Genomic DNA, 16,625 nt, shown 5'->3' with positions numbered 1-16,625 from the left:
CTCCTCTCTCAGAACAGATGCTTCCTACCATCACCACACAGGGTTTCCCTAAGTCCCTGCCTGGACACAGGAGTCATGGAAGGGACTGGAGACTGTACTGATGGATTGTCCTCATCGTTATCAGCTTTCCTCTGAGGGAATAGCTGAGGCCCTCCTTCCCCTTGGGAATATACACTATGTTGGAAGGGAAGGGCTGGCAGGGAGCTACTCTCCTGTCTCAGGCAAGGAGCCAAGATTCAAAAGATAGCTGAGCCCCTCACTCCTCCTCCAGGCCACCTGAGCGCCATCCACACTTCAGTGTTGTGCAAGGGTGGAGCACATAATAATAGCTCTTTGTCCTAAGTAGGGCCCTGTGAAAAATCACGGTTTCATGGACTGCTCAGAAATTGCGAGATTAGCCCAGTCCTGTGATTTTTCCAACAGCAGAAGTGGGCCTTCCCTCGTGCTGCTCTCATGCGTGGTGCGGCAAATGGCAGTGTGATATCAGAGCAGCCGTTCTGGGGGGCAGGGACTCGGCAGCCGGTTATATGCAAGCCAGAGTTGCCACTTCTGTCACTTTTTGAAACACAAGCAGTCGCGGCCTCAGCGGGAAGGCAGAAGCAGGCATCCACGGATGTCGGTCTCACGCTCAGTGTGGCTCATGGGTGAAGTCCAACCTTTTCAGATTTGACTGCCTGAAGTTGGGCCATTCAAAAGCGGCCATTCAAAAGGCTGCCTTAAATGACTTAGCCAAGCAGGTCAGTGGAAGAGCAGCCGGGGATAGGCCTCGGGATTTCTCACCAACAATCACTTACTGTAACCTCCAGGCTGTTTAGCTGGGTAGCGAGAAAACAGGCCTATATAGGTCCAATCCTGCTCCTTTTCAAGTTGGGGGCTGTTAGGAGCAAGTTCAGGCCTTAAGAATGTAGAATTATCTTCAAAAGGAAGTAGTGGAAGCCTCATCCCTTTGGTAATTTGTGAGTGAAGTCAATAAAGCTCTGGAGAATATACCGAACGACAATGTCTCGCCTTTGCTAGGGAGAGAGACTAGGTGAGTGAATCAGTCTTTTCTTTCCTTTAATTTCTGTGGTTCTCTACTGGACTGAAAGAAGCTTTCTTGACACTGTTTATTAATAATCCACGGTGTGATCACTCGTCAGCACTGTCAGAGCAGTTTACTAAACACAAATTGCCATGTGGTATCTGGGGAGCGAGCTCTATACAGAGTGAAGAATTAGCAACTGTTAATAAATAGTAGCACATTAAGATGTCTCTCTGGGTGATTTTTACTTGCTATAATTATGTGGAATTGCCTGTTAGACTGGCCAAATTGTATAAAAGGGGCCCTAAATTCCAAGAATACGTTTCCAATAAGCTCTCTATCAGTTTTTAAATAAGATGCTTGTTACCACATGAAGGAAACAAAAGGCTGTAATGGTTCTTTGAATCTGTCTTGCTGAAGGGATACAAGCAGAGCTGAGGAAGGCCCTGGTCTGATGCGGGGAGGCAAGAAAGAGAGAGAGGCGGGGAAGAAATGAAAAACTTAACTTACCGCTTCTCATGCGGAGATCCCAAAGCACATCACAAAGAGCGGGAAGTGCTATTATGGCCAGAAGCTTTGGAGTCGAGTGTAGGTTTGGGCCCCGCCCTGAACAAAGCGATGCTAATTAAGCCCAGGAATTGATACAGGACGGACTGTAACATAGAGAGACCACACCGAATGACAGTCCCTCCCCGGGGTCCTGCCTGCTCTAAAGGGGCAGCTCATTGCTCTCCACTGAATGAGCGTTACACACTTTATTTATGCCTCTTGGAAGCCCCTGGTCCTTTCCCCTCTTACAGTTATTTGGCTGGAGCAACATAAGGGGGAGTGGGGGAGAAAGAGCTAAAGAGAAGAAACTGTCTATACTGGCATTGTATAAGAGGGGCAGTTTGGGGTCCCTGTGCCCAAACCCTTCCCTGTGAGGGGGTGCTGCTTAGAAAACTGCAGAGTTCACGCCCCTGGCAGCCTATGGCTCCCCGGCAATGCTGGCCCTTAAGAGTCTAACCTGACACGCCCCCTTCGCTTTGATTGTAGCCTCTGCCTGCCCTCACTGAAGTCAGTGGCAAAACTCCTGCTGAATTCAGTGACATGGGACCCACCCCTTACCCAGGTCCTGCTCCCCCCCCCCACCCCGCGTGATCAAGCATGCGTGTCAGCATGTGCCTGGGCTTTCTCTCTGCAGCAGAGCAGGCTGAAGTGTATGTTTGGCAGCAGCAGGTCCACGATATCAGTACATGCCAGGAGTTACTCTTCCAAGAGGTGAAAGCCGAGCCTTCCCATGGGAAGCACCATCTGTGCCTGGAGTGTCACCACTGTCCCTAGCTACTGGCCCAACGAATTGTGACAGGACGACTAGGCATCAGTGCAAATTACATTGAACACTGAGGGATGCTCAGAAAAGTGACTGGGTAAGAACAGCTCCTGCTTATCCAACCGCTCTGCTCCCTGGGTGCGTGTGAGGCCCATCTGCTCTCTCTGCTGGCAAGCCTCAGTGTTCATCTCCCATTAGCTCTGCAGAGCCCTTGGAGCTGCAGCAGAATTGATGGCTAAGGTGCTGTCACAGGGCGCCTGTGCCCTGCTCTGGAAGTGGAAAGGGGCCTTAAAGTGAGTGTAAATCGCTCCAGCAGCATAACTTGGGCCATAAGTTCATTGGGACTAGCTGTTCTGTGTTTGTACAGCACCTAGCGCGGTATGGTCTTGGTCCATGGCTGGGACTGCTGGGAACTACTGCAATGCACAAAATAATAATAATTAATAAAAGGAGGCTCAAAATGAGAGGAAATTATATTTGCACGCCTTTTAAAGTCATCTTTACACTGTCAGAATGGCATGAAGAGGCCTTAGCGTAAATGAGAATTAGACTCAGGATCTTTATACTGGTAGACCTGAGTGAATGCTGCCAAAATCTATTTGAGGATAGTCAGCCAGATGGAAACAGCACATTCAGTTCATTGGCATTCAACTCATTTTGATCATTTTCTGCAAACATTTCTGCGCATTTTGTCTGGTTGGTTGGTTGGTTGTTTCGTTCATGCAAATGTTCACTCTTCTGCGTACTGGTGCAAATATACGTTTGTGCAAAGGTGTGCATTGGAAACATTTTTCTGGCCAAATTAGAAACTCTTTGGTGTCCCTCCTCCTCTTTGTAAAGTTTCAGTTGTTCAACCAGGGAACAGAAACAATACTATGTGACTTAGGCGACCACTTGCAAGCCATGAATGCTGACCAGTTGAAGGCATAGTAGCAAATGGTTGATGAACAATCCCTGGGGTGAAATATATTCGCTTGAGGTTTGATCAGAAGCCCATTCAGGTTAATGGAAAGATTCTTATTGATTTCAAATGAGCATTGGATCAGACCCATAAAATATCCATGAGACCATTTTGAATTCCAAACATATTTTTTTAAAAATCAAAAGTGTGTTTGCAAATAATCTGGGAACAAAAGAAACAGTCAAATGCCTGAGTTACATTGTTAGGGTGATTATGTCAAATAAACAGTTTGCTCAGCCCTGATCACCACTGAGGATGTGAGAGGCAGAAAGAACAACATGTGCAGCACTGAGAAATATCATCCTTTGACTTAGTTCTAAATGGAGCTATCTTGATGCAGGGGCACGAGCAGGGAAATGGAGCAAGGATAATGCTGCTGCCTTAACAGAGTCACATTTCACAGTGTTACTGGCAAAAAAGAGAAGGAAGGAAGGAAATGTGGAGAGAGAAAGTGAACGGAGAGGAGGGCTGAAGAGAGGAAAATAAGAGAGGAGGACTAGGGTAAGAAAGAAAAAAAAACAGGATCTAGAAAGAGGGCTGTGAAATAGAGGGTAAAAGGGGGGCCAAAATGGGGAGGAAAGAAAGAAAACGGAGAGAAGTAGCTAGGGAGAGGAAGAAGGAAAAGAGAAAACGGGATGGTAATCAGGAGAGGCAGAAAGCAAAGAAGGAAAAAAGATGTCTAAGAAAAAAGGAAGAGCATCCATCTTCCCTGCCAGGCAGAAAGATTAGGTAGCAGGGAGAGCAAACAGCCCCAGGCAGGAGCATTCATTATTCCACCCTAGTTGATGTCGCGGATTGCAAATCCTTCCATTCCTTGTCCTTGCTCTGTGACAGAATTGCGGGAATTGGAGTTGAGACTGAGCTATTGTACCCTTTCGCTATGGCAAGAGTGTCTCCTCTCCTATGGTCCTATGGCATTGTCCCTTCTGGATTTCAGTGCGCCAAAGAGGGCTTCCACATGGCACCCAGCAGGGTGGGTGGGGATGGGACAGGACAGAATGTCTGCAGTTTTAGACAATCTCCTCCAGACCCTGGTGGCTCTCAACATGATGGAGACCCAGTATCCCTGGACTGCACATCTGGAAGCGGCTCCTTTCCTTCCCAGTTGTAGTGCTTGCCTGATAAGTGTCCAGATGAGCATCTCCCCAGGTGCGGGCCGGCCTGTCTCTTTGATTTATCATGATAGAGTGCCTTCTTCTTCTTCTTCTTCTTTTTTTTTTTAATAATCCAACTCTTTTTTTCCCCTCCTCTGAGGAAATTTTCCTGGCGAGGCTGAGATCCTACAGCAGTTGATCGCTGTCTGTCGGGGGCTTTAATTAGTCAGAGGGAATAAAACAAAGGCTGTCTCTCTTGCTAAAGAGAAAAAGGGAAAGGAAAAAAAACCCAACCTCGTAAACAGGGAAACAAAACAGAATCCTGAGCTGACTGGGACTGACCCTGTGAGACTTTCCGTTCCTAGGGATGTCACTTGGGCCCAGATCCTTGAAAGTATTGATAGATTTCTCTGGGAGTTAGGTGCATAATTTTTTTCAGGATCTGGGCCTTACTACTACCATTGAAGTCAGTGGGACTTCCAGGATCAGGCCCTTCATTCTGAACCACCTTCCCAAATTGTGCAAACATTCTTCAACCCTAAGAGCATCGGGTTAAATCTCTTCAGGGTTAGGGAATGAGTTGTATGCTATTTTCTCAGTTAGGGTCTTTTAGCTCAGTCCTCGCAGATGAGGTCCTGACCAAGGCTACCCTACCTAGCCAAGAAATTTCATATTTGTTCTATTCCTCTTTTATGATTTTATTCCACAATGGAAGGTAAATTTGCCTTTAAAGGATTTTTTTATATTTCTCCATAATATTTATTCCTTAATATTTGACATATTCCATTACTCATTTAAATTGTATACATTTTGACCCTTTTGGGGAATATTAATTGCTAAAATTTCAGATTTATCTTAATTTGTTTTGAAGTGGAATAGCTTTCCCTGATTTGGCTTATTATTATTACACATCAGAATTAAAATATGTGATAGATTCATAGATCCCAAGGCCAGAAGGGACCATTGTGATCATCTGGTCTGACCTGCTGCATAACACAGGCCATAGAACTCCCCCAGAACAATTCCTAGAGCAGGTCTTTTAGAAAAACAGCCAATCTTGATTTTAAAATTGTCGGTGATGGAGAATCTACCACCACCCTTGGTAAGTTGTTGCAATGGTTAATTATTCTTACAGTTAAAATGTTACACCTTATTTCCAGTCTGAAATTGTCTAGCTTCAACTTCCAGCCATTGGACCATGCTAGACCTCTCTCTGCTAGAGAGAAGAGCTCATTATCAAATATCTGCTCCCCATGTAGGTATTTATGGATGGTAATTCAGTCACCTCTTAACCTTCTCTTTGTTAAGATAAATAGATTGAGCTCTCTGAGTCTATCACTATAAGGTGGGTTTTCTAATCCTTTAATCATTCTCATGGCTCTTCTCTGAACCCTCTCCAATTTATCAACATCTTTCTTGAGTTGTGGGCACCAGAACTGGTTGTACCAGTTGTACCAGTGCCAAATACAGAGAACATAAGAACGGCCATACTGGGTCAGATCAATGGTACATCTAGCCCAGTATCCTGTCTTCCGACAATGGCCAATGCCAGGTGCTTCAGAGAGAATGAACAAAACAGGTAATCATCAAGTGATCCATCCTCTGTCATCCATTCCCAGCTTCTACAAACAGAGTCTAAGGATGCTTCTGAGTATGGTTTTGCATCCCTGCCCATCCTGGCTAATAGTTATTTACGGACCTATCCTCCATGAACTTACCTAGTGCTTTTTTGAACCCTGTTATAGTCTTGGCCTTCACGACATCCTCTGGCAAAGAGTTCCACAGGTTGACTGTGCATTGTGTGAAGAAATAATTCCTTTTGTTTGTTTTAAACCAGCTGCCTATTAAAATAACCTCTTCACTCCTACTCAAAAGTCCCCTGCTTATGCATACCGGGATCACATTAGCCCTTTTGGTCATAGTGTCACACTGGAAGTTCATGTTTTATCTACCATGTCCCCCAAGTCTTTTTCAGAGTCACTCCTTCCTAGAATAGAGTCTCCCATTTATAGCATACCTTCTTTGTCCCAAGATGTATATATTTACAGTTAGCTGTATTAAAATGCATATTATTTGCTTGCATCAGTTTACAAGCAATCTAAATCACTCTGAATCAGTGACCTGTCCTCTTCATTTTTACCACTCCCTCAATGTTTGCATCATCTGCAAACTTTATGAGTGATGATTTATGTTTGTTTTTCCAGGTCACTGATCAAATGGGTTAACAAAAGACCATGCAAACACTGGGTAAACCTCAAACAAGACGAGCCTAAGTATAGCTATTTATAGTAATGCGTGGGTTAGAAAGAAATTTAGGTCACAAAAAATAAAACAAAAGATCACCCATTCATCCAGACCACCTTCACAACTTTAACCAATTTTTTTACGTCCCTGTCACCAAGGCCCTCTCCTTTAGCGACTTTCATTAATAATCAGGACTGTATCCCTAGGAAATATCAAAGTGACCATTCCTTGTGGGCAAGAACTGAGATTACTCAACTTGGACAGCTGTTCTTGGGTCCTGATTTGAAATCATACCAAGAACTAAGTAATAATGTAAATAATGTAAAGATCCCGTATTTTCAATATTTAAGTATCAAACATTGTATTGTGAAATCCGGATACAAGATGCCTCTGTCTAGACCTTTAACCACGTTTGAGGGGTTGACCCAGGAGCAAGCTGGAATAAAAAGGTTTAATTTCAAAGATACATACAATTTTGATTGAAAAAGATGTTGATAAGAAAACAACCCAGATGAAAAGATTTTGGATGAAGAAATTCATCTGGATGAGTGGATCTTTATGTGGGAGATCTACATCTTCAATTTGTATAACTAATAAATAATTTTTTAATTAATTACTATCTAGATGGCATTTGACCCCAGTTAAAATCCATCATATTTTTGCTAGTAGGAGGCACTTCATTGGAGTGGTTGCAGGGAAAGGGGAACATACTTGCATGTGTGGTGTGTCCAGGAAGTAGACAGTTTGGGGAGTAAATTATTAAAAGATTTAATCTTACTACAAAATGCCAACATCCTAAAAAGCCTTTGCCTGCTTATATAATGCTTCAGTAAAATATTTCTGGTTTAAACAGAATGACAAATTACTTTCTTTTTTATTATCAGAGGGGTAGCTGTGTTAGTCTGTATCCACAAAAACAACGAGGAGTCCAGTGGCACCTTAAAGACGAACAGATTTATTTGAGCATAAGTTTTCGTGGGTAAAAAACCCACTTCACTTTCTTTTTTATTGTTATCAGCAAGACTTTGTATTGCACGTTATTGGAAAAGGGTGACTTCTCTTATGGAATTGTGATATAGGAAAATAAGGACTGTCCTAGTGATGGAAAAACTTTGACACCAAGAACGTACATAAGAGAAACACCAGAAAGAGGAGAGTTATTTAGAAATTTGCTTATCCTTTTTAGCATACTCAGAGAAGGAGGGCTCCCACTGTCATCAAGCCAGAATTTTTAGCCAGGTTCTTTGATTATTAACCTGATTCTGAATAAGTAATAAGCAATGTACGACATAGTAAGTTAACCTTCTATTTTAACTTTGCTTTAATAAAATGTGTTTTGTTTTTTTCAAATGGGGGGAAGGGTCCTGTTGGCATGGTGTGGAAACAAGCCAACCCCCGGCACTTTTTGTAGTAGTAGATGTTCCCCACAGTGTCGTTGGCCAAAATTTCTCCTCATCCTATTCCCTTCCACCCTAGTGGTGGCTGCTTTTCTGTGGTGCTGTGCTTGGGTACAATAGCTGTAAAGTGCTTTGGGAACCTTTGGATGAAAGAAATGAAATCATTCATCCAGTGCTACAACAGACCCCTCGGTTTATGGAACTCATTCCACAGGGGGAGACGTGGTATGAGAATGTGGACTGGTGGCCAAAGGCTTTAGGAGGTGAAATTAGAAGAATTTTGTCATGTGGATGGGGGATTTGTCAATTTCAGGGGTAAAGTTTTGTCTTTTGTACAGGGAGATTTGGTAGTGTTGGAGTGGAGTTTTGACAGAGTTTTGTTTTGGCAAGGGAGGACTTTAGGGATACAGCTGGGAGGTGTAATTTCCAGCTCTGGTAGACAAATGTGTGGTGGTTTTGACTGAAAAATATTAGTGTGATGGTAGGTGTGGCGGCTCAGGTCACCTGAGTATGTACCTAGTTAGATCAAAGCTAGTGCAGGTGCACGTGTACATCCACCCGAGCTAGAAATCATGCATTCAACTTCCGTGTAGACGTACCCCTAGGAAGGGGTTTCTTTGGTTTGAGGCCCCTATCCTCACCTGAACTGTACAACTTTGTCGTACTGCAAGCCCAAGTTTTATGGACATGGGAGAGACATGTCAAAACTGGGACTGGCTGATGGAAATCAGGACGCAGATTCAGCTCTTAGACCTAATTCCTTCTAAGCCATGCAAGGATGCAGGCCAACCTGCCAAGCTGTCACTTCCCCCCAAGAGCCAGTAAGTCAAGTATGAGCTCACCTTGAGGGAATGTCCTGGTTTACAAAGGCCTGAACATGTATGAATTACCTTCAATCTGGTTCTCTCACTCAGGAATCCAGGATCATAATCAAACACTCTCCCTCACTTAATGTAAAATACAAACATTGCATTAGTTCACTGCCAGCTCTGAGGTATATTTTGGGGGGGGGGGGGCGAGGAGGAGGATTGTTTTGAGTACAGCTTCCTAGGCTTCTCTTTTCTCCTGGCCACATGAAGATTCACTTCAATGAGACTGGTTAAATATCATGTTGCGCTTTCTGCGAATCCCTGGCCACCAATTACTCTGTTTGCGTAGCAGCCAGGGGGTGCCACTGTGACAGAGAATGTTGCAGGGGGTAGTAAGAGAGCAGGTCAGCAGGACATTTATCTAAGGTAATAATATGGTGCCTGTTACAAGAGTACATGAGCTCCTCACACTCTTTAATGTGCTTATCCTCACAGCGTTTCAGGGCAGGGCTATTGTCCCTGTTTGACAGATGAGGAAGCGAGGTACAGAGAGACCAAGTTACTTGCCCAAGGACACGCAGAAAGTCTGTGGCAGACCAGTAAATTGGACACTGCTTTCACGAGGCACAAGGCAATGGCCTAACCACTGGACCACCCTTCCTCTCTGGAGGGAAGGCTTCATATTGTTATCCAAAGAAGTGCCCTTCCCAGATTTGTTTTTGTAGAGCGTGATACACAAAGCTTCGGTGCTGAAGGGTGTAAACACCCAGGGAGGGAGCGGAATTCTCCAGGATGGCCCCAGGGAGTGCAATGGTCTGAGCTAAATCCCCGCTGAAGTTAATGGGAAGATTCATTCTCATTTCAGTGGGCTTTGGATTGGGCCCTACCGGCAGCAGAAGTAATGGGATGAAACTGAGCAAAAGCCAGGTTGAATTCAGGCCAGTAAATATTTCCGGATGGTGAGATCTGTTAGACTGCAGCCTGGTCTCCCAAGGAGGAGCAGTGGAAGCCCCATCACTCAAGTCATTTCTAACTAGAAATGGCCAAGCTCTGGGCGGATACCGTATTGCCACAGTTGTGGGTGATGGTGGTACTAGAATTAGGAGATTTCTGGACGACACTGAAAAGAGCTGGAGCTTGGTTTCACTTTCCAGGCCATCTCCCACTTACGTTTTCAAATGAGCCCCTTCATGCTGTATCCCATGCTGCCCCTCACGCCTGGGAGGAGCTCCCTGTGGACATCTGCAAAGCCACCTCATTGTCCTCCTCACAACTCCCCTTTGCTGTGAGGCACAGTGAGGCTGCTGGTGTACAGAGAGCACTGCCTATCATGCTGACCTATATGATCTCATTGGTTGTACTGCCCCATCTCTGTCCTTCTGTGGTCTCTTGCCTTAAACTTGCCTTATACTCAGGGTACATTTACACTTACAGCTGTGGGTAGAGTGCAGACACTGCATGACCAGCTAGCACAGGTATAAATAGCGGTGTAGACGCTGGGCATGGCTTAGCCAGTGCTTCCCAACCTGGGGTTTGTGAAGTCTTGGGGGTTCGTGAAATGTATCGGGGGTTCTCAGAAAAATATTCTGTAATGGTGGACAGAGCCGTCCCTAGGGACTCCAACCCCCAAGCCCCGTGACCATGATTTTCTGGCAGAAGAAATTTAAGCTTTGTTGTAGTTGTGCATTGTTTGCCTGGACTGCTGAAGACCCCAATGCTTGTGGGAGGAACTCTTTATTTGAGTTGACTTCTTAAATATCTTCATGAGGTTTCACGTCTGGTACTCCTTGATGAAACATGTAGGAGGCTTAATTGAAGTGATCTGAGCTACAGAAGTAAAATCTTGGAAGAGTGTTGCCATTTTCATAATGTAATAAAATTCATAATGTAATGATAAATAGTGTGTAATAAGCATGTTATTTCCAAGATCACTGCTTCTATAATTTATGCTCCAGTAAGGGAGAAAATCCCTGGAAATATTCATTTTTAGGAGGGGGATCGCAAGATTTGATATTTTTGTGAAATGGGTTCCCGGGCTGTTAAAGTTTGGGAACCACTGGCTTGGGTGAATAAAGTAGCGTAGAATTCCTTCCTTGCCTAAGCCCCCAGGGTTTATACCATACGTGGCTTTCTAGATCCCCAAGCAGTGCCACTTCTACACTGCTAGTTTTAGCAGTTGCATCCCACTGTCTGGCCACTACCAGAGCCTTTCCCCACTGTCGTGGAAGGCTCCAGCAGTGGGGAAGGGTGCTGGGCCAGAGCCTTTCTCTGTGCATGTAGATACACGCCGCAGTGAAAAGTGAGGATGCAGGCTGCCTTTCACTGCGGCGCGTAGCTACCTGTAAGGCGCCTGTATTCTGCGCGCTGCTATAAGTGTAGACGTAGCCTTAGATTGTAAGCTCTTTGGGTCAGAGATATTTTTTTTTGCTGCTGTTCTTGTTCTGTGTTTTTGTACAGTGCCTAGCACAATGAGGTCCTGGTCCCTGGTTGAGGCTCCTTGGCGCTTTGGTAGTAACAAATGAGTAATAATAATAAGGAGCTGGAAGCAGGGCATTCTTCATGAGGCCCTTAGACGCTGGAATTCATTTCCCCACATGTTGGTCAGCCAGAGATTGATTTGTTAACCTTAGCGCATGTGGCAAAGCCCATCTTTTCTGACAGGCATTTCAGGAAGAAGGGAGTTCCAGCTGGTGACTGATGTAGACGTCACGTTGGTTGGAACCATAGGACGGGTTGTTTTTTAGTTTTTTTAGGTTTCTTTTCACTGCAATGTGATTACTGGTAATTGGATACTTGTTTAGTTGGGACACTGAGATATTGCATTGCTGATTTTGATACTTACGAGGGTATCATTATGTGTTTTTGATGAGTAAGAGGTGACTAGAGCTAGGGGCTAGGTGCTGGAGAGATCTAAATTATGAAAGAAACAGCTGTTAAAACAAACTGCAGTGTATAATGATGGGTGAATTTCTCAAAGGGCCTGAGCTGAAGCCTGTCGAAGTTAATGGAAAGGCTCCCATTGACTGCAGTGGCCTTTGAATCAGACCCCAGATCCAGAATCTCATTTAGGTTGAGCGTCCAAAGGTTTGGACGCTTCTTGAAAAGTTTATCCCAAACTCTTTGGGCTGGAAATCCTGCAAGATTTCCCCTGGGGTCTCTAGTACATCCTGGTGGGGTTCAGTTTATAAACACTTTAAGAAGAGTCTTGCTCTTCATTAACGCCTCTAATGAGAGCCAAAATGTGCTGAGGGCCCACAGCAACCAAACGAAACAACTGAAAAAACATCACCCAGCTTTTTCAAACTGCAGGGAAGGTTCAGAGCAGGTGCAGTTCACTTCTGGGCAAAGGTTCAGCTCAGTTCTCATTTGATCCAATCTGGTTTGCTTGTCTCTAGTTATCAGAGTGTATTGTAGAGTTAACCGCATGCGGACTACTTGTCTGTGAGGGCTGCCTGTTCCTGTCCCAGATCCACGCAGAGCCAGTGCTGGGGGATGTTTCACCTCGTTTCAGCATTTGTAGCAATAAACCTGGATACCGGAAAACCTAATAACGTCATTTTCCCTGGCCTCAGACCCCCACAAGCTGCCTCAATCAGTTCAATCACAAGGGATCATTCTCCTCTGTCATCAGCATTGTGGATTTCTGCTAGCTGTTCTGTATTCATTCCAAGCCGGGAGCATTGACATGGATAGCATGGAGCATGGTGGATAAGAAACATGCAACAGAGAAATACACAGTGTAGTCTGGAGAAGGGGAAATTTTGCCATCCATGATCTGGAGAACCAGATTAGGAGGAGCCACTATGGAGCACTTGACACTTCAAGAGCACATGGCTGACAGGAGCTGTGGGTTCACGCATCAAGAGAGAGATATTCCTCTCTCCCATCCCCAGTCATGACTTCTCCAGCTATGCTAAAGGCTGGTCAGGTCTAATGCATAGGATGAACTACCTGTACAGGTTCTCCCTCCCACACCCTCCACCACCAAACCTTTTAAAAGCTGCCTTGCCATGTGTTTACCCCCAAAGTCTCCACTCATGGGCAGTGTCTGGGAACCAGTGAGACCACTTGCTATTTGACCCAATAAAGGTCTCAAGCAAAAACTTGGACACCCTTAATGTTTAATAGACCCCCACATTTCCTTCTGCATGAATAACAAGCCAAATTCATCCCTGGTCTACCTCCATTGCATTCAGTGCCATTACACCTGCAATGAGTTTGGCCTCACAGAGTTTAAGACAATCCTTCAATGCCACAGCCCAGTTTTGACCAGTCAAGTGGTGGGTCCACCAAACGGACTTGGCCACACGGGAGATCAGTCCATACCATTCTTATCCCTGTCCTGTATGAATTACTAGACTCCCCCCTTTCTTTCCATGAGTGAAACTAATTTTGTCCCCCTTCCTTCCTTCCCCCACCCGCCACCCACTGCATGGCAGAAGAGTTATAGCTGAGCTGAAAAATTAGAAGTGCAAATTCTTTACTTCAAGAATGAGACCATGGGACCCCCCCAGGCTGAACATCCAGGAATCAAAACAATACGGGATTCAAAGCATAAGCGTGAAAGAAAGTTTGGGGCAAACGGAGGAACTCAGGAGGAGGGAGTCACCATAATATGATCATCTTCTCCTGCCGTGGTCTCAGATGTCATTTGAGGATTTGTGTGTTGGCTGTGAATGGGTAGCTAGTTAACTCCTTTCTTTTCCCAGGAGAGGGGACAGGACAGAGGTGAGGGAGTAGGGGCAGGTGGGATCCTGTAATTTGGGTGAATTCCCTCCAAGTGTACCGGCTTGCTGTGCATAGGAAGAGACGCCGGGTGCAGTCGAGGAAGCATGGTGAAACAATGGCCATTCCAGCTGGATGTTATCACCGAGTTTATTTATTTATTTTCCTCTTCGCTTGTTTTGTCTCCTTGCCTGCCAGATGGTGCTTTCTAATTGGTGGAAGATTTTCACCCTCTTCTCATCCTCCGAGCTGCAATGATAGCAGCTCCCAGAAGAGCTGATTTGTAAACATGCGAGCATGCGGACCGCCTGCTGCCATTGCCTCATTAACCCTCTCGGGAGCCTCGTGTTAAAGATGAAGGGCCCAGTTCTCCTTTCTCAGGCAGCACTTTCACACTGTTCGTCTCCATTAACTTCACTGGAATCCCTCCTGGTTTACACCAGTCTATGTGAGAATAGAATCAGGCCTGATGAGAGGCTGAGTCAACCAAAAATGTGTCTGTTTCTCACATCCTATTTGTTTGTTTCAGTTTGATGTGGTCGCCAGGTCAATTGACACGTGCTCAGGCAATTGTGGGGGAAAGATCTTGTTATGAAACCGAGCTGGTAGCGTTTGCTGAGCATTCTTTTTGTCTCTTGTTTTCTCTCTTTCAGAACATGGAAAAGGTGCTGGTCCCTTCTGTCACGTTAATCGTAGGCTGTGGAGTATCTTCGCTGACGCTTTTGCTCTTGATTATCATTTACGTCTCTGTCTGGAGGTACAGATTTCTTTCTCCACTTTTCTCACTGGGCACAGCAGCTGTCACCTGGGCTGGGTGGATTCTGGAGGTTCTGCCCTCCTGTTGTGGATGTTTGGGTATCCGAGGTAGAGCCATTTTCTGACGAGCAGGTGCTGAACGACGTGGTGTTGGTGGCTCAGTAGATGGCATTCTCTTCTCTGGCACATAACCCAGTATGGTGCTGGCTGGAGAGGCAATGGAGCTAGTTCTCTGAACACTTGAGTCACAGGCGTTAACATTTTCAAAAATGACTTGCTGTTTGGGGTACCTCGGTTCCTGGGTGTCCACGTTGGGACACTTTAAGAGGCCTGATTTTCAGAGGGTGGTTGCTCAGCACTTTCTGAAAATCAGAACCCTTTAAGGTGTCTCAAGTTGGAGATGGGCAAAACCGAAGCACCCAAAATCACTATTCACTTTTGAAAATGTAGGTCCGAATGATCCCACAGCAATTTTCATAAACTTAAGTGTATTAAAACCAAGCATCCTGGCCTAATCCCAATTTAGATAGCTACATTCTGTCTGCCTAAATTCCCCCTGCAGTTTCAAATATGGGATTCTTCTTCACTTCCTGTTGAATAGGGTTACTGTTCACTATTAAACAGCTGCTGTGTATCACCCCAGAAGTAGCTGCATTTTTGTGGTGGCTTTGACTCCTTAACATACAAAGTTTGATGCATCCAAGGCCTGCACTGGCATAGAGTCTCCAGAGGAAAGACCCCACTCAAAGCCCAGGTACATGTAACTCTGTAGTTTATAAGGCCAGAAGGGGCTTAGTCTGACCTCCTGCATAGCACAGGCCATTGAACCTCACCCAGGGATTCCTGCATTGAGCCCAACAACTTGTGCTTGAGCTAGAGTGTATATTTTAGAAAGTCCAACCTTGCTATAAAGACTCCACATTACAGAGAATGTGCCACATTGCTTGGTAAACTGTCCCAATTGTCAGCTACTCTCACTGTTAATAATGTACACCTTATTTCCAGCCTGAATTTTTTAGCTTCCGATTCCACCCGCTGGGTCTTGGTTTGCCTATGCCTGGGGAGTGAGTCGAGGTGAGTTTGAGGTGAATGTTGGGGCTAGTTTGTAGCAAGATTGGGCCTCAGTTTTATATTTAACCTGAGGCTGAATTTCCAAGCAAGCCAACTACAGGCAGGAGTTTCCAAGTGAGCCTGCGACTCAAGTTTGTCTAGGTTAAGAAGCTCTCTATGATCAGAATTTTTCTCCCTATACTTACAGCCTGCGATCAGATCGCCTCTTAAAGTCTCTTTGATAAGCTAAATTAATTGTGAGGTTCTTTAATCTCTCACTGTAAGGCAGGTTTCCAGGTGTCAAATCATTTTCGTGTCTCACCTCTGAACCCTCCTCATTGTTTCAACATCCTTTTTAAAGTGCGGACACCAGAACTGGACACACTTGCAGTAGCAATCTCCCCTGTGTTGTATGCAGAGGTAATATCTCCTGCTCAACATTCCTCTGTGTATTACACATCCCAGGATCAAGTCAGCCCTTTTAGCCATGTTATCTCCTACAGACAATGGGGAGTTCTCAGAAGTGGGTCCAGCTGTATTATTCCTAAGTCATTACCATCCGAGTCCAGGAACTCCGCAAACCTGGCCTTTTGCCAATGCGTGGGAAAGTAGCTTCTTGTTACAACAACGTTCTACCCACATGGTGTTCTGTGGAGAGCACTTACTGGAATTCAGCTGCTTTGTGGAGATTTAGCTGAGAATTTCCCATGCAGACTTTTGGACAAAGGCAGCTGGAGCATGTGTGTGTGTAGGCTCAGCTTGAAAACCAACCTGTTCTCATGAATAGATTCACTGAGGCTGATAATTTGGAAACATTCCCAGAGTTGTGCCCAACTAGAGTTTGCTTCTGTATGAGAAGGCAGAGAGAGGGAATGGGAATGAGAGCAAGAGGGAAGGGGGAGTTCAGGAATTTTGGAGAATGGGCAAGATACCCGAGAGAACATGAAAGAATCCTCGGGTTCTCAGTCAAATCCTCAGAAGCTGTTTCCCCATACTGATACATGCCAGGCTATCAGTGAGAGTGGGTTGGAGCTTTTTGGCTCGAGTGACCAGTTCAGATACAGTCAAACTGGCAGAATGTGGTTCCAAACTGAACATTGTTACTGTCTGATGGGCTGTTTAGTGATCTCTTGGTGGACTCAGTCCAGTTCCTGGTGGACAGATGGTGGCAACCCTCACTCACCCCCTCCACTAAGGGTACATCACTCGCTTTGTTTGCAGCCTTGACAGAGCAGCCAGTGACATAATGGGCCATG

General features: G+C 45.2%; 1 protein-coding gene across 11 annotated transcripts in view; it reads left to right on the top strand.

The window, feature by feature from the left end:
• Window positions 1-16,625, top strand: part of ADGRB1 (adhesion G protein-coupled receptor B1) — a 378,079-nt gene that overhangs the window by 284,386 nt on the left and 77,068 nt on the right. For 8 of the 11 annotated variants that reach the window (XM_075124906.1, XM_075124905.1, XM_048841796.2 and 5 more), the window contains 2 exons: window positions 14,217-14,320; window positions 15,325-15,393. In XM_075124906.1, the coding sequence (XP_074981007.1) occupies window positions 14,217-14,320; window positions 15,325-15,393 (173 nt within the window). The remainder of the gene's footprint in view (window positions 1-14,216; window positions 14,321-15,324; window positions 15,394-16,625) is intronic. The other 3 variants (XM_048841798.2, XM_048841797.2, XM_048841795.2) reach the window with 1 other exon arrangement.

The sequence above is a fragment of the Caretta caretta genome, chromosome 2, assembly GCF_965140235.1.
Source record: "Caretta caretta isolate rCarCar2 chromosome 2, rCarCar1.hap1, whole genome shotgun sequence".
NCBI lineage: Eukaryota > Metazoa > Chordata > Testudines > Cheloniidae > Caretta > Caretta caretta.
Note: the sequence above shows the minus strand (reverse complement) of the source record. Positions and strands in the feature narration are given on the sequence as shown.